Source organism: Falco naumanni, chromosome 9, assembly GCF_017639655.2.
Source record: "Falco naumanni isolate bFalNau1 chromosome 9, bFalNau1.pat, whole genome shotgun sequence".
In the NCBI taxonomy this organism is placed as follows: Eukaryota; Metazoa; Chordata; class Aves; order Falconiformes; family Falconidae; genus Falco; species Falco naumanni.
In genome coordinates this window covers 698643-725812 of record NC_054062.1, presented here as the reverse complement: position 1 = coordinate 725812, position 27170 = coordinate 698643, and the positions used below count along the sequence as shown (strand labels likewise).

General features: G+C 46.0%; 2 protein-coding genes across 3 annotated transcripts; one reads left to right on the top strand and one right to left on the bottom strand.

Annotated features, from left to right (window-relative positions):
* The first annotated feature begins 41 nt into the window (after positions 1-41).
* Positions 42-19466, top strand: PKN3 (protein kinase N3). Of its 2 annotated transcripts, none has more exons than XM_040605833.1 (22): positions 42-144; positions 3400-3664; positions 4192-4340; positions 5800-5929; positions 6043-6194; positions 6586-6781; positions 7088-7279; positions 7541-7650; positions 8142-8285; positions 9259-9334; positions 10284-10470; positions 11105-11216; positions 12062-12135; positions 13636-13702; positions 14281-14372; positions 14737-14913; positions 15003-15065; positions 15625-15701; positions 16277-16419; positions 16690-16797; positions 17374-17454; positions 18371-19466. In XM_040605833.1, exons 1-22 carry the CDS (start codon positions 124-126, stop codon positions 18581-18583), a joined length of 2829 nt encoding a protein of 942 aa, XP_040461767.1. In that variant the 5' UTR covers positions 42-123; the 3' UTR covers positions 18584-19466. The 2 variants fall into 2 exon arrangements, with proteins under 2 accessions (XP_040461767.1, XP_040461766.1); XM_040605832.1 differs by having other exon boundaries at positions 50-144; positions 3382-3664.
* Positions 19467-20182: 716 nt separating this feature from the next.
* ZDHHC12 (zinc finger DHHC-type palmitoyltransferase 12) lies at positions 20183-25694 on the bottom strand (the record flags this gene model as incomplete). Its single annotated transcript, XM_040606580.1, has 5 exons — positions 20183-22150; positions 22754-22920; positions 24225-24311; positions 25199-25335; positions 25571-25694. Coding segments are annotated over 5 exons (825 nt in total), but the record flags the coding sequence as incomplete, so codon positions are not given.
* Positions 25695-27170: the final 1476 nt, after the last annotated feature.

The following is a 27170-nucleotide window of genomic DNA, read 5'->3' as shown; positions in this document are numbered from 1 at the left end:
CGCGCCCCGAGGGCCGCCCGCCGGGGCCGCACCCCGCGAGAGGGCGCTGGCGGCGGCAGGCCGCTGCCCGGGAAGGCTGAAGTTTGAAAAAAGTGCCGGTTGCTGGCGGCGCCGGCCGCAGCAATGGCGTCGGGGACCCCGCAGGTGAGTGCCGCGCCCAGGGCTCGGAGGGGCGGCAGCGGGGCGGGCGGGGAGCGCCTGGCCTCAGGCGAGGGGGCTCGCAGGGGCGGAGGGGGCCCGTCTATCGTCCTGCCGGGAGGGCGCGGCTCCCCGCTCCGCCAGGAGCCCGCGGCCCCGGGGAGGGGAGTGGGGCCGCCGCTCGCTGTGGCCGCGGCCCGGGGCGGCGGGGGAGGCTGCGCGGGGCAGGTGGGGTCCCCTAAAGCTGCCTGCCGCTCCTCGCCTCAGGGAGCCGGGGGCCGGGCCAGGCTTGGTGCCCGCTGAGCGAACCCGCTCTGGGCATCGAGGAGGTGCGGGGGGCTCGGCGGCTGCTGCGGCTGGCGCGGGGCAGCCGGGGGCGGGCGGGCGGGCAGCCTCTGTGCTGGGAGAAACGGCCCTTTGTGGAACGGGTGCCGCGGCCGTTCCCTCCTCCCGTGAGGAGCGCGCAGGGCCGCCGGGGCGCCGCCTCGCCGCTGCAGCGCGGTGCTGCCGCGGGGGACGTGCCGAGGCGCCCTGGGGAGTCGGCGGGGAGGACGGCCGCCGCCTCCGGGTCCTGGAACCGACAGATCACGGCGGCGCCGGCGGCCGGGCTGGGGCCGGGGCTGCCCCGGCTGCGCGGGGAGCCGAGCGCCGCGCTGTGGCCCGGGGGTGGGGTGTCCCCGGGCTGCCCCGCGCCCACCCAGCGCGGCCCGGGCACCGCTGCCGTTCGCGCCCGTTCCGGAGCAGGCCAGGCGCTGGGGCACGGCACCGGTCTGGCGCAAGCGCTGGGTGAGCTCCGGCAGCCCCGCTACGAGTACCAAAAGCAGGCTGCTCTGGGTGTTTCTCTGCAAGCTGCAGACGTGTTTCGGGGTTGCGCTGGAGATGCACCCTGACGGGCTGACCCTCCCAGGGAGCCCGGAGCAGCAGCGGCACGGGCCCTGCCAGCGTCCTGACACAGCTCGGATTCCTGAGAATGCGAAATGGATCAACCCAAATGCGGGTTCAGCTTTCACGTCCTCCTCGATAACAGAATGTTTATCTTCCTGGTGCAAGCAGTGCCAGCGTTAGGGCACTCTGATCCATACAGGGGAAGAAGGACCCAGTAAAACATGCCATGCTTGCGTTCTAAATATATTTAGAAAATTAGCATGGTGCATTAACTGGTATTCAGACTAGCTTTTGGCAGCGTGATCTGGAGGACAATTGGCCTGAGAACTGCTCAGATGATACTTGTTCTCTGAATCGATACCCAGGTCTCCATATTCAGCACCCTTTATCTGTATGACTTTTGTACCACTGCTCATTCCGTTTTTCTGAGCTGGTCTAGGGGGTGGATTGCTTACACCCGTTTGCTTAGTTTGGATAGAAAATAAATATGTATGCTTTTTCTAATTATTTAAATGAGAATTGCAACCAATGAATTCCTTCCAGTCACTTGCTACAGACTGGATAAAGAGCTTTCTGATTTTCCAGCTTACAGCTGGTAAAAGTTGCCTGTGACTCAGGAACTCCATGATTCAAGCTCTTCCTCACAAAACTTTGGATGTTTTTCAAAGCTCTGGCTTAGTTCCTGGCTTTACTAATTGGGCGAGAACTTCCTAGAACCAGGATGTTAAACTGAATCTCTTTGTTTTGTTACCAATATGAACAACTCCCGTTTTGGCTATGGTGTATCTGTTGCAGGCCCAGCCTGGTTTTAGGCCAACTTTAAAATAGATTATTTCATTTTCCTTCTTCTTCAGTTATTTTGTTGTTAGACTGAAATCGTAGCAAAAACTGATCAAGAATGGTTGGCTGGGTCTTTGGTTAAATACTTGTTCCTGTGTGAGCAGCGTAGGCTTTGGATGCGCGGCACGCTGTTAAAGTGCAGTAATGTACACAAGTAACCCAAAACCAGTGTGGTTTATTGTTGGAAATGTGGTCAACTGATGAAAGAGTGTGAAAGCAAGTCAGGATTCCCGAGTTCTGTCTTTAGTCACTGACACGCTGTGTGACATTAAGTTGGTTAGTGTAGTGGAGCTTGACTGTGTGGCCATTTCTTTTGCATGTAAGCAGGGGTATGGCGAGTTATTTATGTTAGTTTATTAATACATTAGTTGCTTTAAATGCCTTAAAGCCACTCTTCCTGCTGAAAAGAGAAACAGAACCTCTTGCTTGGATCTCTTAGGGCAGGGGTCCTCAAACTATGGCCTGCGGGCTGGATACGACCCCCTAGGGTCCTCAATCCAGCCCCTGGTACTTACAGACCCGCCCCGCCCCCACCCCCGCCGGGGGCTGGGGGGGAAACCAAGCAGCCGCAGATGACTGCCTGCCACTTCATCCGTGCCGGCCCCCTGGTTAAAAAGACTGAGGACCCCTGTCTTAGGGTGTTAGGTGTAGCATTCTCATGGATAAAGCTTTTGCAGCTCCTCTCCGAGTCCAGTGCTTATTTGGTCAGTGAAATATACTGCTGCTGCCTATACTGCGTATGTCCTGAGTCTGCAAGCAGAGCATCTCTGTCCAGAGCTGTTGATGAGGCATATATGAGTAGAACTAGTAGTATTGAAAATTATGTAAAACAAAGCCCAGAGCAAGCTTGAATGCTGCTAATGCAACTCAAAATAATCAGTGTTTTAAAGTGGCATTACTGCCTGTAAATCACAAGCAGAACAGAAATTGAGACAACAGCCTGCTTACCTTTTTGGATACTGAAGGACGTTAAGGTTACTTGTTTGCTTGTTCATTTGTAGAAACAGCTGTAGGTTTTACATTTTTCTTCTTCAGGGCTAACAGCTGAGAGTTAATGCATGCTTATGACATTCCTAAAAAGCTCTGACAGGTTAGTTGAGACGTGTCTTTGAGCAGTCAGCACCAAGACATATTCAGCTAAAAATCTGTATCTACAACATCGTACTAGTAAAAGTTAATGCTAATCAGAACAAGGGAAAATACTAGCTGGGCTTTGATACTTGAAGAACAAAGATGTGGTGTAGATATTAAATATCAAGGAGACAAGTAAGATGAAGGTTTTTCACCATTATGGTTTAAAACCAAACTAAGGCATGTCAGGATCAAAGTTGTGTTCTGTCCTCTGCAATTTAAATGTTGGTCTGGTCTTGAAACTTTGGTGGAAAGATTGGCTTTAGAATATGTGTGAACCAGTTTCTAAATGAAATGAAGGAGTGGAATGAAGGTATTGCTATATCGTGTGAATGGTTGAACCGTGTTATCTCTGAAATCCTCTTGCCCAACGCTGCTTGATTACAGGGCAGCTGTCTCTTGCAGCTGGGCAATGGTGTGAACTTAATGGATCCAAGCTTCCAGCAAAAACTGGAGGGTGAGAAGGAACTACTTCGCCGCGCTATACAGAAGGAACTGAAGATTAAAGAGGGAGCAGAAAACCTGCGTAAAGCGACAACAGACAGAAAGAATCTTGCTCATATAGAGCATGTGCTGAAAGCTTCCAACCGAAAACTGGAGCAACTACATTGGGAACTTCAGGAGCTTAACGCAAGGATTGTAATAACAGACAAAGAGGAGAGTAAGGCAGGTAGGTCTTGGATCATGACTGACAGGAAAATTCTGTGATATATCTTACAAGAGGGCTTACAAGTAGAAGGAGTTTCTTCCGCTGGTATTTAGCTGAAATGATCTGTGCAGTAAAAGGTTGAGAATGAGGCAGTAAAGGTGAAAGGAGGCAGCGTGAGGGATGAGCATAGGGAGAGGACCAGCTGAGAGTGCTGAGCACGGGCAATATTCAGGGTTGGGCTGTAGGCAGAACTGAAGAGATTTGAATAGAGTTTCTGGACAGTTGAACATCCAAGTGTCCTACAGAATGAGTGAGTATAAAATTGGAAGAGTGCTTGTTAGGACAGGTTCATTGATAAACTAAGAAATACTTACGGATATGAGCTTGAGCTTCGTTTGAAATGGTGTTTTGCAGTCAGTTTTGTAGACAAGACCTTTTTTTTACCTTATTTTATAGCCTAATCTTCTTTTATAGAGTCACCCGTTTATAACCCAGTGAAGTGACACCAGAAAAGATGACTAATGGTATTGATTGCATTGTTTGTGCAGATGGATCTGTATCTCCAGATCCTTGTCTCTGGGAAAGAAACCCGGACCCCATGGCAAGGAAGGTTGAAGCTCTGAAAAAGCAGCTGCATGTTGAAATGAAAGTGAAACAAGGAGCTGAGAACATGATCCAAATGTATTCAACGTCCAAGGTAAGCAATAATAAGCGACCATTTGGGAACTTGGATTCCTGGATCAAAACCTGTATTTAAAGTCCATACACAAAACCTCTCTGATAATTGGTGTGTGAAAGAAATTAATTCGTGAAGCTTGCTTGACTGAATCCTAGCTCTGCATTTTGGTTCTCAGCATAGAGACAGCATGTCATGTTACTGTGCAGGACAACCAATACTGCACTTGTGCGTTAGACTTCCTGCAACATGTTACAGATTTCAAGAATTTAGCAGGAATCAGAAAGGAATTGGATGGCAGATGTTTCATTCGCCAAGAGCTTAATCCAGTCTGTATTTACTGGATGTTGTGAGAAAGGCTTTTCTGAAAGTGTAGTTTGTTCCACTTTGGCCCATGATGTGGTTGCCTGTGCCTTTTTCTGAAGCATGTGGTGGTGATCACTGTGAGACGGGAGCTATCAGACTGTACAGACGGGCAAATGCTGATTGTGCTTCTGCTCTTGAGTGTTGCTTAGTAGTATTAATGACAGAGTTGGGAAACATGCTGTTTTAATTTAGCCATGTATTCTCATGTAGTCTCAGTGGAAAGTGCTAGGTACCTAGAGGGTAGCTTGTGTTATCATTCTTGAACAGATGAACAACCCTTTGGAAGGATCCACCTCTCCCTACCAGCTACAGATTCTACATTACTTCTTTGGTCTAGGTGCTTAACTTAAGCTGGCTGAGTGCCTGCGTAGAGGCATCTGACCTCAGTGCTCATAGTGACTCTAGACTAGAGGCAGATTTGAGCCAGAGAAAAGCATCTCATAGGAAGTGACATGGTAGGACTGCTATCTCTAGAAAAACTGTTCCAAGCCTGGGAAGGTAGTAAGAGTGGTATAAGAGGTACATTTGGTCACTGACTTGAGGAACATTTAAAAAGCATTGGTATTGTGCACTTGAGTTGACGTGATGTTTTGATATCACTAGATTGTTTAGAATAGAGCACAGCATGTGGTATCTCTTTACCTGAGAAAAATTTTCAGAGGTTTACTGGTTTCATATGCATCCCATGTTTTGAGTTTGGCATTGTCCTATTTAAAAGTCAAAGGATAATAATAATAAAAAAAAAATATCCAAGCTTACTATGAAGCCTAATTCAGTAAGACCAGCAGTGTAAAAGGTTGTGATGTTTTTATGTGTTCAGAACCTCTGCTCACAAAACACTGTAAGCACAGTTAACCAGTGAACCACAAGGCTCAAGGTTTGGTATTAACTGGACATGTCCTTGACCTGTCCTTTCCCTCTACAAATGGAGACAGTATAAAAGTCCTTGATCCTCAGCGATGTCTCCTTTACATAACTGCTAACGTATGCCATTTCAGAATCATTTATGACCCTTCTTTTAGCTACCATCTCGTCACGTCATATGTGAATACATCATCATAATCCATTTTTAATGAGCATGGTTCTCTCTCTGCCTATGCTTTGCTTTTGGCAGGAGCGGAAGCTGCTGGCTACAGCACAGCAGATGCTTCAGGACAGCAAGACAAAGATTGAAATAATCCGCATGCACATTGTGAAAGTATCTCAGTCAACAGGAGGGATGGAAGATACAGTGGATCCAGCCGGTAAGGTGTTTTAAGTAACTGATACCACCCTGGACAGATACAGCCGAAGCCCTGAGATCCACGATACTCACTCAGTTTTCTTCCTCGCCATATTTTATCTTCCAAATGGGTAGTGAGGATGGGGACCACCATCAGTGCTTTGGAGCTGCGTATTGAGGAGCTGAGACACCACCTGCGCATTGAAGCTGCTGTAGCTGAGGGGGCAAAAAATGTGCTGAAGATCCTAGGAGGGAATCGGGTACAGGACCGCAAGTTTTTGGCTGAGGTAAACACTTGCTCGGGCTTTCCTCTCTCATCCTCTCAAGAGGATGGTTTCATGCCTCAGTGTTAGTGATTTAGCATGACTGAGTAGTTAACCAAGAGTTATTAATTTGGAAAGTTCCTGTCCATGTGTGAGGACAGACTGATTGGGTTCACTTTCCCTTCTAGGGATAACATTCCTCGCTTTGGTGAAATTTCTCAGGAAGGTCAGAAGTGACACTGGTGGGGTATTTAGTATCTATGGGAAAATATTATGCCTTGTTCCTTTATTAGTAAGACGTTATCTGGCCATTTTTGAAACTTACTCTAGTAGTTCATAATGGATTAATAGTACCTGGACTGGGGCTGTACATTGAAAATTTCTGCCTGCTTTCCATTCTACTTCATATTGCTAGGCTCAGGGTCGTTTGCAAGAATCATCTCAGAAGATTGACCTGCTGCGTTTGTCCTTGGAACATCAACTTAGTGAGCTTTCTCCCGATCATCCGAAAAGAGCACTCATCAAGCAGGAACTAATAAATACTTCCTCCCTGGGAGCTCAGCATGGTGGCATCCAACCTACTTCAGTCATCAAATCTACAGCCCTTACAGGTATGTGAATCCTGCACAGCATGTTGTTGTGAGGAGGACAGAGGGAGAGATGAGTTGCATTTGTTCTCTTTGTAATGCTTCTTGTTATATGAACGTTTGGTTTTCTAGGAACTGGATTTATGTCTTCTAGGCTAGCCAGAGCTTTCTGTTTGTATGGATTTGCAGCCTGTTTAATCTGGGGTAGATTTGAGCTATTAACCAAGAAATCACGAATCTAAGAAATTATTGGACCCCTGTGAGGACAGGCTGACTGGAATCACTTTATTGTTTACATAATAATATTCTTACTGTCCTAAAATTCCTCAGGAACACTGGAAGTGAGACTGATGGGGTGTCAGGATCTATTGGAAAATGTTCCAGGACGTTCCCGAATGACTAGTTCTTCTCCCATCTGTGGCAGCCCGAGTGATTTGAGGTCCCTTTCACGAACACGAGTTGGCTTGGGTATCCATGGTCGTAGTGTTGCAGGAAAGTACCTGCGGAGCGAAGAGCCATGTAGTGAGTATGGGGGCACTCCCTCTTGAATTGTGAGTGGCATGTGGGAGCATGGGGGCTTCTCGTCACGGTACTAGGTTAGCCTGGTGTGAGTGTCATTATAAGAAACCTGGTTTCTGCAAAACTGAAGAGAGGGAATAAATTGTGTTATACCTGGTGGTCCTAGTACTCTCCTGGAAATTACATTTGGTTGGGATATTCACTTTCATCATGAGAGATTTTCTTTGGTAAGAGATTGTAATCTATGTTTTCTCCTTTGTCCAGATGAGGTACTTGCTGTGCTCAAAGTGGACAATAAAGTGGTTGGCCAAACAAACTGGGGACTGGTTAATAACCAGGCATGGGACCAGAGCTTTGTCATTGAGCTAGACCGGGTAAGTCTGCCCCAGGTTCCCTGTGTTGTGTTTGGTTTTCCATTTCAACTTACCTGATTTGCTCATTTAGCTGCCATCCCACTTGATTCAACTCTATATTGCTGCTGTCCCTATGTCCTTTTATGTGTCAGTTATCTTAGCCTTCTCCTGAAGGCAGTGCATCTCTGGCAGAGCCTGAACAGCATCTGTTGTCCTGCTCTTCTTACCTGAGCAGTTTTATTTCATCTTACCAGCAAGGTGGCTCTCAGGAATTTCTGAAACGGAGAGCCAAGACAGCCACCTCCAAGAGGGTCCGTGGCTAAGAAGAGCTGAAAACATCAGAGAAAGCAGGGAACAGAAGGATTAAAGAAGTTTCTTAGGCACGCTATTTAGTTTACTGATTTTTTTATTTTTACAACAGCATGTGCATGCCATTTCCAGAGCATGGGGCAGTATGTAACTCTTCTGTTTGTTGTTTTTTTTTCTCCCCCACCACTCCCCCATCCCACCAGTCTCGTGAGCTAGAAATTGCAATTTATTGGAGAGACTGGAGAGAACTATGTGCGGTGAAGTTTTTACGTTTGGATGATTTCCTTGATAACGAACGTCATGGGATGTGTCTCTCACTCGAACCCCAAGGAATGCTTTTTGCAGAGGTATAAATGTAAGCTTTGTTTCTTTTTGAGAGAACTCTTGTCTGTTTAGGGTGCCTGCCCTACAAGCAGTTGTCCAACCCAGAATACAAGGAATGGAAGGAGCAATAGTCTAGAAGGGTAGAATGACACCCGAAATCCTTTTGCATCAGTATCACACATAAGAATAAGGAACAACATGATATAATAGATGTACACATGCCATAGCCCAGGGTGACTCTTCAGCTGCTCTCCTGTAATTATACATGTGTGTGTGTGCTGTGTAATCCGTTGGTTTTTATTTGCTTTCATTATGAGTCATCAGTGACACTTTAATTAAACATATGGCTTAATGGTCAGAATTGAATCACAGAGACTCTAGAATGCGATATCCAAATTCCCTCTGGGTATGCTTATTTAATCATCTTTCTGAGGCTAATAATAGTTTGAAGTACCATCAATGAAGAGATCACCCAGATAATCCCTTAACAGCCGCAGTACTTTCTCCTTTGTGTTGGGATGAAAGTTCCTCTGGCTATCTTTCCAAAAGTAGGATCTTAACCTTATGTACCAAAATTTGCCTTCTCCCCTTGCCACTTTGGATTTTTGTGGGTTTGTTTTGTGAGGGTTTTTGGTTTTTTTGTTTTTTTACTTCTCTACCACAGAGTATTACTTTTTTTTACCCTACAGATGGATGTGTTCTTTATGCATGGCTTTACAAATTAGATTCACTTTGTTTGGGATACAAATTGGTCTTAATTCTGGGGGTTTTCTGCATTTCAGGTAGCAGAAAATGCAAACATCTAAAACCATAGTTGAAGTAACAGGTATTTAGAGGGTGAAGCTAGAATAATGCAGTCTGGAGTCTATGGGAGTGACTCCTAACTTACCATGCAGATGGGAATGGAGAGTTTGATGAGGGAGCAGGCATGTGTGAAAGTTTGTGTTCGCAGCATAAATGAAGAATCCTGACAAACCCCTTTTGCTTCTCTGACAGGTGATGTTCAGTAATCCCGTCATTGAGAGGAAGCCAAAACTGCAGCGACAGAAACGCATTTTCCCCAAACAGAAAGGTGAGCTGCTACAGAACTGGCTACTTACTCTCTCAGGTGTGTAGGTGAGGGCAGGGGTTTGCACAGGCAGGCTGGCATGCACTGCTATCCCATTCAGTTTGTGAAATATTAAAATGCTTGCTAATTACTGTGTGTAAGTAGGTAGGTTTTATTAGAACATGAAAGTTTCTTTGGTCAAAAAAAGTGCAGCATGGTGTTTCTATTCACAATTAACATTGTTATGAAGGTATAATTCCTAGTCATTTAACAGACTTCTTAGCAAGATCCAGGACTCAAGCTGTACTAATTTAACTAGCAATGTGTTTACTGATGAACAGGTATTGGAAGGTTTTCTGGAAAACTCTGAATTATAGAAGACTGTAGCATGAACAGGCTACTGATTATCTGTCAAATCTCTAGAGCTAGCATCTCAGATCAATAGTTTAGGGACCGGAATACTTTCAAACTATCTTTTTCGCCTGCAAATTCTTTTTGTGAAGCTGAGTAAGGTAGGATTTTACATACTGAGAAGTCCTGGCAGTGGGGATAAATGAGATTTTATGTTTATATTCTTCAGGAAATAATACAAATAATGAAAACATCCCAAATGTTTCACTCTTTTAAGACAGTTTCAGAAACTTTCTATGAACAGGCTGCATGATTAAAATGCAGTGTTGAAATAGAAGAAAACCTGATTTAAAATAAAATAAATTTTTAATGTTTTATACAATTACCACTTGAGTATTGTTACAGTATTTTGTGGAGCTGAACTTAGGGGAAACAGTAGGTCTGTTTCATCGTTATCTTTATTAAACTTTCTTCTCTGGAAAAAAAAACCATTCACCCTAGGGTGGGCTACCTTTTTTTGAGTAACCCGCAGGTGTTTGGGTGGAAACAATGATGAAATGGTACAGGAGATTATAGTTTGTGCGTTGTCATCTCACTGGTGTTTTGACCCTGACTCCTCCAGGGAAGGAATTTCTCCGAGCTCCTCAAATGAACATGAATGTTGCTGCTTGGGGTCGATTGATGATGAGTTTCCTCCCTCCATGTAGTTCCATGAGCACCCTGAGTCCCCCACTTCATGATCCTGTGCACACAGACTTCTCTCCGGTTCCCCTGCAAAGTCACGTTGACTCAGTTTCCAAACTGAGTAGGTAAGTCATATTCTGAGTGTTGCTGGATAGCACTCTGGAACAGATTGTAGGATAGAACTTAACATTCTGTTGCACCTTACTAAGGTGGAGGAAGATACTGATGAGAAAAATATCTGTGGAACTTAATTCAGGGCTTTAAGAAAAGCCAGTGGTGCCTGAAATGATGTGGTTTTAAGTGGGGTGTTCAATACACTGTGACTAGCCCTGGTTTAGTGTTAGCAGTTGGACTGATTTTCAGAATTGCTGTCCTGACAAGCAGTGAGTGTGTTCCAGAGCCAAGGGAACTTCAGCAGCTTTCTTTTTCCTCTGCAGTAAGATCCGTGGCCATGACAGTGGTTGCAAACAGTGATACAAAAAAAACCCCTCACCCAAAAGCAGATTTTCAAAAGTTATTTTATATACACAGAAAGACGTGCTGTAAAGGAAAGAGAATCCCCCTCATCAAATGTCTTCACCAATATAGTAACTAAAGTCTATGCAAGGTCACAACGTGATTGTTGTGGTAAAAATGTGCTCTTCTTTCATGAGGTTACATGTACCCCAACCACTAGCATAGTGTAGCACTCAAAAGGTAGGTAGCTAAGCGTTTAAATACGCTGTGGTAATCTCCTTCGATTTTGTCTTACCGATGCAGCGACTTTCCTGTGGCTAAGCTTACCGTTCCTGATGAAGCTCCACCCAAGCCTCCACGCCTTTTTCTGATGGCCAACTCCAAAGAATCAACACTGTCTCCTGCAGATTCTCCGGTAATCATCTAGGCTAACAGGGAGGCTTTTCTTTGTTGGTTGGCATCTTTTAAGGCTCAGTTCTTATTTATTACTGGAGAAATGAACTATACTTTAGGCAGGTGCCTCCTCATTAGCTAGCTGATCTCCAGTGATTCAGAATTTGTGGTTTGTGTTGCATCTCATCATGCAAAGAGTGCTGCATATCTCTTCCCGCCCCCCCTCCCTGTTCTTTTTTGTTCTTTTTTTTAAAAATTATAAGTTGCTTTTCTTGGAGAACCAAAATGGGAGGTAGGTCAGCATTGCAAGTTCAGGGCAAGAATACAGAACAGATGACTGCACAGGAAAGCAAGGAAGGAGGGTCAGCAGGCTTTTAGGACCAGATGAAATTCTTTGTCATTAAAGAAACTGGGCAAAGCCAAGAAGAGCTCTACTTTTCTGACAGGAAGCAGCAGGAAAATTGCTTTGAGTAGTATAATGGTTAATGACCTGTGTTCTGCCACACGTTACCCTTTCTCATGTGGCTTTGGTGACACAGGAAACTGCGTTCTTTGATCATTGTGAGTCTTTTGGGGACATGGGATGCCTTTTTTCTAGAAAGGAAATGTTTTATCCTAGACTTTTAGAAGTGTTTGTTTTCAGGAGTTTGAACGTATCAAAAAATATTGTACGTGGGAATAGTTTTGTGTGACCACAGACAATCTGCTTTCAAACTGCTTCGCCCCAAGCAGAGGCGATGACCAACTGCAAGAACTTGTCTGTGGTTATGCTGGATCATGACAGAGAAGAAAATTTGGCCGTGGGTGTTCAGTTCTGACTTGGTGATTCCAGAGGATGACACACTGTAATCTTCTTTCTGTTCCTAGTGTCTGAAGAGGCTGCATGTTGAGAAGTCTTGCGGCTCTGCTATGACAGAATTTCCAATCCTGGCATCTCCAAGGTAACTATAGACAGCATGGGCTGTCTTGGATCACAGATTAAAGAGGCACTGCACTGAAATTTTGAGCATGCAGTCTAAAATTCTGCTCTGGGTATGCTTTGGTTTCTCAGCAGCAGACTCTTGGTGCTGAGTGCAGACAATACCGTGACAAGTCTGCTCTGAATTTTGCTTGTCCAAATGTCTGCTGCACCTTTATCTGTTTATTAACCCCAATACTTAGCCTATTGATACACTGTACACTACAGTGTAATAGATGATTTTACATTTTACTAAAGTGACTTAATTGTCTTCAGGTGTTTCCTTGTGTTGGAAGTTTTATGGTGTAGCATATTTAGATGTGTCTGCATCCTAAGTAATACATTTCAGAAACACTTTTGGCATCCCTCACACTGTTTCTATTGATATGCAGGATACATTACCTTTCATTATGTAGGGAAGCATTAAATAGTAACGTGTTGATAGTCTATGGCAGTTTTATGTACACAATTTGTATGTAACAAGGATACACAGCAGTAAAGATACCAAATTAAAAAAAAAATACTACTGTTGAACAAATATTGACTGAAAAAGCACAAATAGCAAAATCTAAGCTGATCTTGCAGTTCAGATCATAGAATTACATTCATAATTTTATCATCACTTTTGAGGGGGTCCCATCTTCAAAACCACGCAGTCAGGATACAGTCAGGCACCCTACCTGCCTTCTCTCAGAGAAGGCTGAGGAGGGAGTTGAGTCCTTCATGAGTAGGTACTTAGCCCTTCATTTCATTTACTGGAAGAGTTCGGAGTGTCTGCTGTCTTTTAAAGATGATCCTGGACCGAAGTGTTTGGGGTGTGGGTTGTTTGTTGATTTTGTTGTTTTGTTTTGGTATTTTTTTAGTTATTTCCAAGCAATTCTGCAGCTTTGGTTTCCTTGGTAACACCTTGTGGCTGACATAACGTTCTATAGCATCTCTTTATTCAGATACTTTTTTACCAGCAACATCTTATGTCTGTTGTCTCACTGTGTTTTGTTTCCAATTCCTGTTTGAGAACTTTGGTTCTCCTTACGCTGTTGTCCTACTAGCACTTGATATACATGTTCATGTTTGATTAACACAATTGCTCTTCAGTCTGCCAAAAGGATTGTAGGCATAACTGGATTTTACTGCTCCAGGGGTGGGGGTGGAGGGGAACTGATGCTGTTATGGGAAGTAACAGAGAGAGTAAGCCTTGCAGAGTCAGTATTATTGCTCCTGTTGCCAGTACAGATGAAGTCAGACTGCTGCCATTGGGAGCATTTTCTTCACCTTATGGTTAGCTGCTCCTTTCTTCCATGGCAGAACAGCAGCAGCAAGCCTAATTTTTCAGGATTTCCGCTTAGGCAAGGTGTGGTTGACACAGCTGTTTGCTTTTCCTTTTGCTGTAGAGAGCATCTTCCCCTAACACTAATACATGCTCCTTTGTTATCTGTTGATGCATCTTTTGGGTATTGTCTCAGCAATTCTTCTTTGTCTGCAGGAAAAGGACAGTTCAGCTTGAGGATTTTCACTGCATTGCTATGTTGGGACGTGGCCACTTTGGGAAGGTAGTGTGGAAGGGGGCACTAGGACTGTGATTGTGAAGATGGGCTTCTGCCTCAGTCTGAATAGAAATGTTGCAGTACAGAAGAGATTTGTTGCAACGCAGATATGTGACACAAACCCAGCCCAACCACACAAGCCGATGATAATTGTCGTTAACAGTCGAAACTCTGGAAGATTTGTGGCCTCAAAGCCTGGAGAAAACCATCCTGGGAGTGCTAAGTCATTTCATAAAGCACACAATTACCATTCCTTTCATTATCATGGTGGTTACTAGTGGAATAGCTCCCTTCCCAAAAACTGTGTGCAGTTGCTTGCTGTGAGCGCTCTGAGGTGCTCACAAACAGCACTGGGCCAGCTGTGATAGTGCTGTTTGTGAGAATATAACTTACACTGACATTCTCCTGGACTGCTGCAGCACAAGGAGCAGTAAAGAAGTGCTCCATTTTTGGAGTTACTTGAGCTCTTGAGCTTGGTTTTGAGAATGACTAGAGTGGTTGGAAATTTTGTCAATGGGAGTTGAAGCAATCTGATAGGGAAATAATAGATTTGTTTGAAGTACAGCTTTTCTGTTGTCTTTCAGGTACTGCTGGCCCAATACAAGGCAACTGGGAAGCTGTATGCTATCAAAGCCTTGAAGAAAAAAGATATTATTAGGAGAGATGAAATTGATAGGTGAGCTTTGTTTAGAGATGGTACTGTTTCCAGATGCTACACTAACACACCTGTAATCAAATGTGAGTAGGTATGATGTGTACTGGTCATGGCACTATTAAGGTTAAATGTGACCTTAAGGCTTGGGTAACTAACATCAGGCACAAGGGAACTTGTAACAGTGATGCTTTCTAGCTTCTGGTAGAATAACACCTGAAGAACACTCTGAAACACTGGAAGTATGCAAGATGAATACCGTATTAGCCCTCGGTTTTTATTTCTCGAACTTAAGATGTAAAGATTTTCTTCTTCATCCTGTCTTTCTCAAAACAGGCTTTTCTGCCAAGTTCTAACATTGACGTTTTCGTTCTTTGAATCCTGGCAGCTTGAACTGTGAGAAGCGAATATTTGAAGTGGTCAATTCTTCTGATCATCCATTCCTTGTGAACATGTTTGCGTGTTTCCAGACACCTCATCATGCTTGTTTTGTGATGGAATATACTCCGGGTGGTGATCTTATGATGCGCATACATGAAGATATCTTTCCGGAACATATGGCACAGTGAGTTAGAATTAGTCTGGTTTCCAGGCACTATAAATTTTTAACTTGATTCTTGTATATATTTCCTGATAACTGTTTCTCTCTTTTAGGTTTTATACAGCCTGCGTAGTCTTGGGGCTCCAGTTCTTGCACGAGAAGAAAATTGTTTATAGGTAATGCAGCGAGGAATCATGCATAAGACAGACCAGCAACTTGAAAGTTTGTTTGTCCTGTAGTGTCTGGAGCTCACTGTCTTGCTGGGGTTTCTAATCTTTCTGTCTGTCTTTATTTTCCCCTTCGGCTGTTTTTATCAGCTTGTTCATCGTGCTTACAGTAAAGAAAGTCATCTAGAAGCTATTCATCTGACATGTTGCAGGTGATTAATCCTCTGTGACCTGTCAATACATTCTAGGGGTCACCTGTAAGTCACTGCTTTCTTTTTTACTGTGATAGTCAAGTAATTTGTCACACTGTTGTGGGATGCTCTTTTTCCAGATGAATAAGCCCCACGCAGCTCCAAGCTGCTTTGTGAGTCTGTCATTAAGAGGAAAATATCAATAAATTAAGGGGAATCTTCCAAGTAACACATGATTTTAAACCAAATGTGGACTTCACTCAATTTAGCTTTTATTATCTTCATTAACATCTAGTTTCTGCCTCTTGCAAAGCAAGATGTTGGATGGCAATCCTCAGACTTCACCTACCATTTTCTTTCCTCTCCTTTGCCTGCAGGGACCTGAAATTGGATAATCTTCTTTTAGACGCAGAAGGATTTGTGAAGATTGCAGATTTTGGATTGTGTAAGGAAGGTGAGTGACTTTGGTGAAGCTGAAATTGAACCAGTTTAGGATCTGGGATTTAGTAATGTGTTCACAAATACAGGTGCTGACACGGTTGTGGGTAACTTGTGTTCATCTCCATCTTAAAAATAAAACAAAACCCACCAAAAGCAAAACAAAAAAACCCTACAAACCAAACAACAAAACCCCCTCACCTTTCTGGCCATGATGAACTTGGAAAGAGTACTTTGTCCTTTAATCTTCAGGAAAGTTATGAAGGAGTTCACAACGTGTTTGTTTGTTCAAAAGAGCCAGAATATAGGATACTACAAAATGTGTGCTTGAGTGAATGAACAACGGAATCTGCAGGGAGTTTCCTTGGTTTTGCTGTTTATTTAAGCATTGTCTGTGTATTTCTTATTTGGAGTTGTTAGGGGCCTCAGGTTTCGTACTTCCTATTTGACGTTTACAGCCATTGAAGAGAACCTTTGCCCCGTTAGCAGCATTTGACTATCGTGATAAACTCTGGCTTTCAGAAGGTGAGGCTGCGTGTGATCCATTTGGCAATGTGTGCTGGACATTTACCAAAGTGTTTTTTCCTACAGGAATAGGTTTTGGAGACCGCACAAACACCTTCTGTGGCACCCCTGAATTTCTGGCTCCAGAAGTCCTGACCGACATCTCTTACACTCGGGCAGTAGACTGGTGGGGACTGGGCGTACTCATTTATGAGATGCTTGTTGGCGAGGTAAGGCTGTCTTTCTCCAAGAAAGTCGGTTTCCAAGAAAGAACAAGACTGTTCTCCCTGAGCAGTCTTGAGGAGCATAGCACCCGACCACCTGAGATAAAATTTTGCTGAATGTAGACAACTATTTATTAGTAATTAAATTACATTTTTCTCATTCATAGTGCTTGCCAAATACTAGTTAATCCATAGAGCCCTCCACTGTTCTCATCTCTATTTAATAGTAAGGAATGAGTGCTATATGTATTAAATAATAATATGTCACAATTACAGTCACCATTCCCTGGAGATGATGAGGAAGAAGTCTTTGACAGTATTGTCAATGATGAAGTCCGGTATCCACGATTCCTTTCATCTGAGGCACTTTCTATAATCCGTAAGGTAATGGGTTTGATGGGTCTCTGGGAGCCTGAGGAATCTGCATTTACTGCATGAGTGGATCCAGAGGGGACTCTGTTAGGACCGATAACATTTATGTGCGTAACCTGGAGCTGCCTACACATACTAAGGAAATACTGAAGATTTACACATATTTTTCCTTTACTTCTCTTTATATAAGTGTTATTCTTTTGTCTAAGGGTGACTAAGCAGACTTCTTATTGAGGTCTGTTGCTGCTAAGTCTGAAATGGAGAAGTGTTGAGTCAGGGGCAGGAATGTCTGAGTCGTTCAGTGGGGATGGCTTGATTTGGTTTTTTGAATTGTGACGCGGTAGTCACAGGTGCACAATTAAGATGAGATGCTTCATGCGGTTTATAGCGGGTATCTCATTGATGTTGGCAAGTTGTTTACAAGGAACTAGGTCTGAGCTATTACTAGCAGATTATGACCTTGCTGCAAAGTGAGAATGAGAAGATACTGAGGGGTCAGTCCATCTCCTTTCTTGTTTTTCTCTCTGGAACATTATTTCTGTTCTTCCTTGTTCCCGTTGTTTAATTTTGAACTGCTATTTCCTGCAGCTTCTTCGGAAATGTCCAGAGCGTAGACTGGGAGCAGGGGAAAAAGATGCAGAAGAGATTAAAATCCAGGCCTTTTTTAAGGTAGGAGCTCACTTAACCCCTCCCCCTCATGTTAGAGCAGAGATTGATATGCTTCCTGTTGGTACTGAGGCATGTTTCCATGAGTTATCAGTGAGATCTTAGTGGTGGCTTCTGTTGCGCCTTATTGCTCTAGTCAGGAATATGTGTTTCGATTCGTGTTTGAAATTACATCCCCCGTGTCATACAGCACATTTTCTGGGACCTGTAAGTTTCCAGAGCCAGTTTGTTGTTTCTGATTGTCCTGCTTCTATGTACAAATATACCTACCTTTTGAACCATCAACAAATATCCCTTCTTAAATCAAACTGCACCAGTCAAAGATGCTGTCTGGTGATGACCGTGACCACCAGTCGGTCTATTTGATGGCACCTGCATTTGCAGGATGTACGTGAATCCGAAGAGAAGCTGAGGTTAGAGACACATTTGCTTTGGGTCAAGGGTACACACCTACTCCAGGCAGCAGGGTCACCATTCCGCCTTGTCAGTACCCGTCTGCCAGAAGCTGTCGGCCTTATAGCCCCTGGCTGGCTTTGCGCCGGAGGCAGAGAACTTGGACATCAGCAGAAATTGCTGGGAAGTCCACAGATCCACTTGGCCACAGCTGCACTTTTTGGGTTTGTCCCTCCTATGTACAGTTTGATCTGTCCTTTTGTTTCTTGGTATTTTGAAGAACAGCCTTAGACTGTACGGGATCTCTGTACTACCTGGCCTGCGCAGACTATGCTGTTATGCTGTTTGTTTTGAGCATTTTTTCAGTTCTCTGCCTTCCTGCCCCCCCCCCCCCCCTTTTTTTTTTTTTGTGAATTAGTAATAAAAAGACATGTTGCAAATGATCTGGAAGGGAGGCTGTAATCCTCCCTCTTGCTTTCATGTTTCATAATTGTCAATCTGGCCTGTTCACTTCCATCTCTTACAGGAAATTGATTGGGATGCCCTGTTTGCCAGGACTCTGAAGCCCCCTTTTGTGCCCACTTTAAGAGATCCCACCGACATTAGCAATTTTGATGAAGAGTTCACATCACAAAAGCCAATCCTTACTCCTCCAGAGGAGGTTGCTCTCCTAACCCATAAGGAGCAGACTGTCTTCAAGGACTTTGACTTTGTCTCCAGACACCTTTTAGAAGTTTGATTCCTGTGCTGTAAGAAACATGAACAGATTGTTACCACCTTGAGAGAGCGTAGAGAGGACTTGGCATGGGCAATGGAAAAGTCAACAGAATTCGTAGAACTGGTAGTGCTGATGACCCCGGGATGAGAGTGCCCTGCAAGCTCAGTTAACCTGCTGTGGGTTTCTCAGCCTCGTTTGTCAGAGGGATACTGGGTATCAGTTATCTGTAAGGAGTAATTTGTGTTTGGCAGGATGTATCTTTTGCTGCATTGAATATAGACGGAAATTTGAAATTTAAGTGGAACTTAGAGAAATCAAATAATCTCCGCAACCCAGGTTACTCTTTGCAAAAAGCCTAAGTAGGGAGCACGGCTTTTTAAAGTTGCATAGTAGCAGGGGGAATGGACGCTGCTCACCTCTTTTCTAGAAAAGATATGCAGCATTCCCTGTTTGTAACAATTTTATGCCCGTTTCCAGTTATAACTATGTGCATGCCAGAGAAGGAATGGATTTTAACACTACCAAGACAATGATGTTTGGGTTTGATAATGATCCAAGTGACTTATCTTAAGGAAAAGGAGTCTCTCTCTACTTTTGAGGATGCTGAAACTTAGCTGTTGTTTTTAATGATATAAAACCACCACAGCTTTGCACATGCTTTTTTATTATTATTATTAATAAAAGATACCTTTCCTTATAATGAAATTTCAGCTTTTCATCTCTTTCGTGTTAGCTGAATGTTACAGATCAGAGCTAGCCACATTCTGCTCAACAGGCAGGATTTTATTTGTGAAAGTCAATAGCAATATTTTCTTCCTTCTCACTCATCTGTGTGCATATTGCATGGTGTCATCAGCTGTCACATACAAATGACTGCAGTCAAGTTGTCTCTCCACAGATTTTATCTATGTGTATATCCTGTGTCTTTTTTTGGATAGCTAAATAATGACAGTGTTAATATTGGAAAACCAGTAAGTTAAGGTGATTTCATGCCCCTGGTAACAGATCTTGTAATTATACTTGACAAGATACATTTTCTTCTCTTAAATTCGTAATGTTAGCTTGTTGGGCAAAAAAAGGAAGGGTATCCAGAAATGAAGCATCCCACTGGTGACAAACAGGGATGCACAGCTACTACTCTTTCACTCCGTCTTCAACAGAGGTGGGCAGAAGTTGAACTAATGTAATTGTGCTACATCTGGAGATAAGGTTCAGGTGCAGCTAGCAAGTTGCCGCTATTAAATCACGGCTGGTCTAAGTGCCTGAGGATTCAGAGAGGTAAGAGCTATCTATGTTTGTGCAAAACAAGTAATTCACACTGAACCTAGATTTCCTATTTTTAGAGCCAAGTATAACTGCTGCTGAAAATGTCAAGGTACACATTCTTTCAACCTCCTGCTCTGCCTTGCGGTGTAACAGCCCATTTAAAGCAGGATACACATTCTCCCTCGCTCGTTTGAATAGAAACGGTTGGCTTGCTGTTGGCCCCTCAGTGTATTTTGTGACTCATTCTGAAGGTCAAGGCCTCTGTAAAGTGGTAAGTAGGACTGAATTGTTAGCATAGGTGAAACCTAGAACTTGGGCTCAAAGGGAGAGGCATAAAGAACCAAAAAAGGCATATTTACTCTTTTAATTTATCATTTATAGTAGAGTAAAAAAGACTGTACATTACTATCCCAGTGCATTTTAAAAACAACCACCAAACAGAGCAAAAACCGTTTTGGCAGGTGAGCCATACCTCAGCAGGTACCACGCTGACACAGACATGCTGCAGAATCCTTTCTGGATGGCGTACCATTGTTAGGAAGACAATTCTTAGCGTTCTGATATCCGTCTGGTAGGAGTTTCTACCCTGAACAAGCCAGACAGGACACAGATTACAAACTCCGGGGTTGGTCAGAAGAAGGAATCCTTCTGCTGTTTTTAAACTGCTTTTGGACTATCCTGCTGTATTTACAGTGTCCTTTCGTAAGTGCTCATCAGTTAAACCCTGAGTGCATCCTACCAGCTTGCCAGATGTGCTCTTGAGCTGGTGTTAATTCCTGAGCCAAGGCAATTAAGGCAGAAAATAATTTTAACTAAGGTTTTGTCGTGGTGCTGTTTTTTAAACAGAAAAGGACCAGGATTAAAATTCACACCAGAGCCTTTTCTGTTTTTAAAGCTAAAACTGGTCATCCCAAACTTCCTTTTAGTTCCGCATGGAAACTTGGAAGTACGACCGCTTACTACAATGGAAAACTAGTAAGCGTGCTGCTATCCCAGAAGGCTATCACCGCCCCCTCCTAGCAATGAAACAAACGGGTCCTAGAATCTTTCCTCTTGCCTTGAAACTTTGTATTCTTTTACTAAAGTTTTACTAGTGTGTTGGGGTAGTAGTATTGCCAGCCGTGTTACCTGAGCCAGGCAGTTAGGTACCCGCCTCCGCTGCTGGTTCTCTCTCCACAAGCTACAGTAAAGGCATCTGCAGAAATAATTCAGTAGGCAAGCAATGCTTTTCTGTCTGAAGAAACCATTCTTTGCTGAATTGATTCAAATAGTCCATGAATCCTTAATAGCACCATCAACTTAAAACCAACCACTTAGCAAGCTGGTCAGAGCATCACACAGTACAAGCTAATTATCTCATAAGTTGAATTTGCTGCCTTACAGCTGTATCTCATGCACATTAACACTGTTAAGCCTCAAATCTTTGTGGAAAGCATTAAGCTGAGGCATGTGGTCAAAATGAAATTTGCTTTTGACTTTCCAAATATTTACTCAAATATTTCTATTACGTGCCCAACACTACTGATAAAAGGCACTGCGGTTCTCACAGTGAGAATTACGCTGAAGAAAGGCCACAGGAATTATATTGATTCTGGCTGGTTTTGTCTGTAATAGCTGCTGTTCCTTAGCAGCGAGAGGGGAAACTGTGGGGAAGAGAAATGAACATGCATCCTCACACTACTCTTGCACCTCTTCTGGAGAGATGCGGATGCAGTTAACGAACGGAAGTGAATTTAGAGAGAGAGATACCTTTTGCTTGGTTCAGAAGTCACCTCTGCTGGCCTTCCCAGAACCAGTGCGTTGCCTTTAACAACAGTGTTATTCATATATAAAAAAATTAATCCTGACTATCCTTTAAATGTAATTTGCATAACAAACAGGTTGTGGAACGGGTCCTGTAGTTCATGATGTACTAAAGTCCCCTGCAAGGCAATGGCAGCAATTGCGTTAGCAAAGCTTTACCCAGCAACCTGCAGCTGTGTTGGCACTCTACCAGGTCACTGCCGCCGTGACTAGACAGGCTCATTGTTCCTGTGAAAATAGATTTTCTCCCATGCAGTGAGGTGGCATGAACAGAAGAATCTCCAGAGATTGAGGATTACCCCTTGGTCAAAGGGATTCTCCAACTCGGAGTGCTGCAGGTAGGAGATGCGATGATGTGACATGAATTCCCAGGTGGTGGTGTTGCATGAGATCAGGTAGAGGTGTGAAACAAGCAGCAGCAGGACAACAATGCTGAATACGGCCATCAGGAGGAAGGACATTAGGAGGAAAATGTTGTGCCACAGCCAGTCCCAGGACTGTTCAAAGTAGAGGCCTGACCTTTCAATTCAAAGAGAAATAAATTTGCGGTTAAAGATGTATAACTGCTTACATGAGCCAAGCAAACTTTATGGCACATTTAAATTCAATTCATAACTAATGACCTTCTGTGAATCGTGAACCTCACAGAGTTAATATACTATAAACTCTTAAAGAGACTGCACCAGCGTGACATAAAATCTAAGAAGTTTAAAGGATGCTGGTTCCCCTGACAGCGGAGAGAGACAAATGCCTTCTGTTAACTCCTCTCCCCAACAGGCACACAGCTGAAACCCTGCTGGAGTTTCCAGTACTTGGCTTTGTAAACAAAGACAGTATCACAGTGACTGAAACAAAATTAGTCAGCTTTTGTACTGTTGTTAATTCTGCTAATTTAAGCTTAAAACAAAGATGAACAACGAAACCTAAATTATTAAATCCTGCTCAACTATTGATCAGCTGCGTTGTCCCTCAGCAGATTAGGGGGCTCTGGGATGCAGAAGAGGGTGAAGACACAAAGCCAATCCAGTCACCGCTGCGTTTCACATAAACGCTTCGGTGGGGCTCCAGGAGCACTCAACTTTCAACAGTCTTAAAGGACAAAGTGCCACCTCCAGGCCTTACCAAGCAGCGTGACCCCCCCACAGCAGAACCACAAGCTGCACGCTCAGGTAGATTATGAAGAGGCGGTGATTCTTCTCTCCTACACAGTTCTCAATCCAGGGACAGTGATGGTCATAACGCCGGACGCAGTGCCGGCACAGCTGGCAGTGCTTGGCTCGCATCGGTTGCTGCAAAACAGAAACAAACAAAAAGGAAAAAACCCGTCAGCACTAGTCCACTGCTGTTCAACTCCCCGTTCGGTAGAAGGGAACACAGTGCAGAACTGTCCTCCTCCACAGCAGTGCTGTCCTAAGCACTCCGTTTTGAGATAACGGCACAACATAAACATTGCTAAACACGACTAAAGGGGATCATGATTCCCCTGGCACAGATCCACATGAGTGAGATTCAGATTAAATGACTCCTCCACACTACTTCTCTCTATGCACCTTACTTATTAGCTACCTATTTATAGGAAGCCCAGTGTGCAAAGCAGGGAGGTAGAGCCAGTCAGTCTGTTCGGGAAAGCACGAGTGGTGTATTGAGGTGAAAAACGAGGACCACTGATATCTGATAAAGTGGGCCGGGCTGGGATGTTTTCACGGGACTGCACAGAGGAGGGAAGTGTCTCTGCTCCTGTGCGAATACAAGACGCACAGGAAAGTGGCTCGAAGTACCAGGAGCAGAGGAGATGAAGGACCCGGCTGAGAAAAGCAGCACCCCCTAGGATTTGTTCCCTGAAGCATATCGATGTTTTGCCAGCTTTTTCTTTTACAATAAGCTCACTTCTCCCAGTAGATACTCTTCAGGAATTTACGGAAGCTGGGATAATGCTTGATTTTATTAAACTGATAGGGATCACTCTGAAAACAGCCCTTTCTAGGCTTTAGGCAGTGTTTTAAGAGCTAATTTAATTGCTCTAATTTTTCTTTCATGCTACCTTTTACAATTTAGCCTTATGCTTTGTTGGCTTTGGGCTTCCAAACAAGCTCACAGCTACCAACAGTTCTCATATGTCATGCTCACCTGCCTTTCTGACTGTCAAGATACTTTCAAAATAACCTTTTTAACAATACTGTAAGCTCTGATTGACACGGCAGTAAGAACGTAGAATGCAATTTTCCCATGGCAAAAGATCCCTGTTTCTGTAAGCCAGCAGGAACTTGGTTCGCCTTGGAAAAAGAGCATACGTTCCAGTGTCCATCACTACTACATCTTTAGCTATGCAATTTATTTGGATCACTTCTCAATTAAGGGCTGTATCAGAATCTAGTTTGCTAGTTGTATTTACTTTTTCTGTGAGTTTTTCAGCAGGAGAGAGACCCTTTGACAGAATTAATCAGATCTGCTGCACCTCCAAACCACTGAGCAGTGAGCAGCAATGGCAGAGCAGAAAAACACTGGCAACAGCAGCTGAACAAAGATGTTGCCAGAAAATGTAAGCTTGCAAATTGATCATCACATCCTCTTCTTGCACATTATGAATGCCTACCTTCACCATGCAGTAACCGCAGCGTTGCATCTTAATATTACTTGGAACTTGGGGTGTCACCAGGCTTTGTTCTTCACTCTTGCCTGCCTACAAAAAAAGAGAAAGGGAGGAACTAAGGAGGTTTTGTTGCTGCTGTCTTGGTACAGCTGAGCTGTCTGGATCCTTTTATTTAACAGCTACACGCTGCTGGTTATCTCTGGCATTAGGAAGGTTAAAGAAAATAATTCCTTAGAATCCCTACAGAAGCTGCAGACAGTTAAGGTAGAGCAAGAGCGAACAGGCTACTCCTGTAGCCATCAAAAAGAGCACTTGCACAGAGGCAGAAATAATTGCGGACAAGATCCCACAGTGATCCCAGCGCTACACTTGGGGGCAAAAATAAACAAGGTTAGACTTCACTTACAAACACAACAATGATGCCTTTTCAGTACAAGCAGTGCTACTTGTTCATAACAAAGCCAACAATTACATTAATGATGGATGATTAAAATCGGTAACGCTTTTGTCCTACACAATCTATAAGGCGGTGTGCCCGAGCAGACTCTATCTCAGTTACTGACATTTTGCATCTCCATTTACTTCCCTGTAACTTGTTTGTGTACACAGCCTCTGCGAGGGCAGCGAATCCATGAACAGCTGGATAAACGGAGCTGCAGGGCGCCCCCCCTTCCCAGCTCGCCGTTCGGTTTGGGGTTTTTGCAGGTGTACCGTTTTGCAGCAGTTAACATGAAATAGGTCACGTACACATTCCGTAGGAGGAGACTCACGTTCAAACGGCACGGTGCACCCGGGGCAGGAGCACGGTGTGAGACACGGCCCAAGCCTGAGCCCCGCTGCCGGTACGGAGCCCCACGGGCAGCACGGGGCCCTACGGCCGGTACGGAGCCCCAGGGCCGGTGCGGGGCCCGGAGCCGCCCGCCGCGCGCGCTCCCTCCCCCCCGGCGCCGCAGCCGCTGCCGGGCCCCGCGCGGTACCTCCAGCTCCTCCTCCGCCGCGACGAAGCCCGGGTCCATGCGGGACACCCTCGCGTGCAGCAGGACGGAGCCCAGCACCAGGAGCACGAAGACCAGCGGCGCCAGCAGCTCCCCGCGCTCCTCCTGCCGCCGCAGCTCTGCAAGGGCCGGGGGCGCCCCCTCAGCGCGGGGCCGCAGCCGGGGGCGCGGGGGCGCCGGGGGACAGGCGGCGCCGGGCGGGGGTCCCGAGCGCGCCCCGGGCCCCCCCACACCCCCAGGGTCCCCCCCGGCCCCGCGGCGCCCCCCGGCCCGGCACCCCCGGCCCCGCTCCCCCACCGGCCCGGCCCGGCCCGGCCCCGCCGCTGCCTCCCCCCGGCGGCGGCCCCGCCTCACCCGTGCGGTGCAGGAACAGCCCCAGCGCCAGGGCCGCGCTCAGCGCCGCCTGCGCCCGCAGCCCCCCCGGCCCCCATGGCGCCCGCAGGCCCGGCAGGGCGGGGAGCGCGGCGCGGCCGCCACCAGCGCCCGGGGGCGGGGCCGGCACGGCACGGCCTGGCACGGCGCGGCACGGCACGGCACGGCACGGCCTGGCACGGCGCGGCGCGGCGCTCCCTGGAGGCGCGGCCCCGGGCTGCCCCTGAGGGGGCCGGGCCCGCCGCGGGGCTGCGCGGGTGCCGGTACCTCAGGCCCGGCTCCCCCCGGGCTGCTCCCGCCCCTCCCGCGCCTGCGGGCGGCCTGGCTGCAGCGCGCCGCTCCGCCCGCCCCGGGCCCTTCCCCGGGGAAAGGCGCTGCCCGCCGGCCCCGAGCCCCGGGCTCTGCCGGCGCCGCCTCGGCGGGGGGCGCGGGCCGGGCCGGTAACGCAGCCGGGGCGGGCGGGGGTCCTGGCAGCGGGGGGGGGCTCCGCCTGGGCCCGGCAGCTGGCGGCGGCTGAGCCGTGCCCCGGTGCGTTCCGCTCGTGCTCCCGCTGGAGCGGGGCCGGGGTGTGCCCCCGCAGCCTGGGCACCTGCCTGCGCGAGGGGGGTCCCACCGCAGCCTGGGGAAGCTCTGAAATCCGTGCCCAGCTGCAGCGCGGGTGCATCCCGCCGCTTCTGCTACCTTCTTCCCCAGAGAGCGTTCGGGAAGAACAGCCGCATCCCTCGCTCGTGGGTGCTCCGGCACCTGGGGCGCAGCGGGTGCCTCGGCCCCGCGCCCCTGGCTGCTTCGGTCTCAGTCAGCGGCCACCTGGCTGCACAGGGCACTGCGGCACTTTACCGGGGCAGCTGTGTTGAAATGTTGATAAAAATCACGGAGTCTAAACCTCCAACAATCATTCAAATCCTTTTGCTTTCTTTTTTTTTTATTCCAGGTAAATGAAAACCTGCAGGAATCTTCCTTGGACACCCCCAGAGACGGTGTCGGTGCTTGTCAAACCTCACGCAGAGGCTGTACATGAGGCGGCCGGGCTGTTCCCCACCTGCCCCAAACACCCCGAGAACCTTCCGGCTCCGAGGGTTGCAAAGGAACTCGCTCGGAACAGCGGGAAGCTCGGGACAGCTCAGCAGGCTCCATCTACAAACAGAAAAAAAAAGGTGGGCAGCCCGGTTCCCCTTCTTTGCAGAGAGGTGTAAATTTTAAAGCTTAATGAAGGCAATTTGAGTAGTAACAACATTACCCACTTGCAAGTAGAAACATTTTGATGCTCTGAAATAATTTGTCCTAGGGAATGTATTCTCACTGTTTTGTGATTAAAATAATTTGGTGCATGTTACACTTTGTATCTTTTCTTACAGCTTCAAAACCTCTCAACAGGGATCAGCGCTTACCTCGGCCTCAAGGGTTTCAACCTAAACAACTGGCTGAAATTAGGCTTAGTTCTAGAAAGTCTCCACTGGAAAGTTTCTGAGCGGAGAATCTAGATTCTTAGGAGATTCCAGCTAGGAGTTCCATGCTGCTGGAAGCCTGGGGTGCCTTTCTGTGCTCTTACAACACGGTACATTTTCAGCGTCCTAGAGGCAGT

Coding starts and splice junctions, on each gene's coding strand:
- PKN3 (XM_040605832.1), top strand. CDS start 124: ATGGCGTCGGGGACCCCGCAG. Junction 7,651..8,141: donor TTGTCATTGAGCTAGACCGG/GTAAGTCTGCCC, acceptor CCATCCCACCAG/TCTCGTGAGCTAGAAATTGC. Junction 12,136..13,635: donor CCAATCCTGGCATCTCCAAG/GTAACTATAGAC, acceptor CTTTGTCTGCAG/GAAAAGGACAGTTCAGCTTG.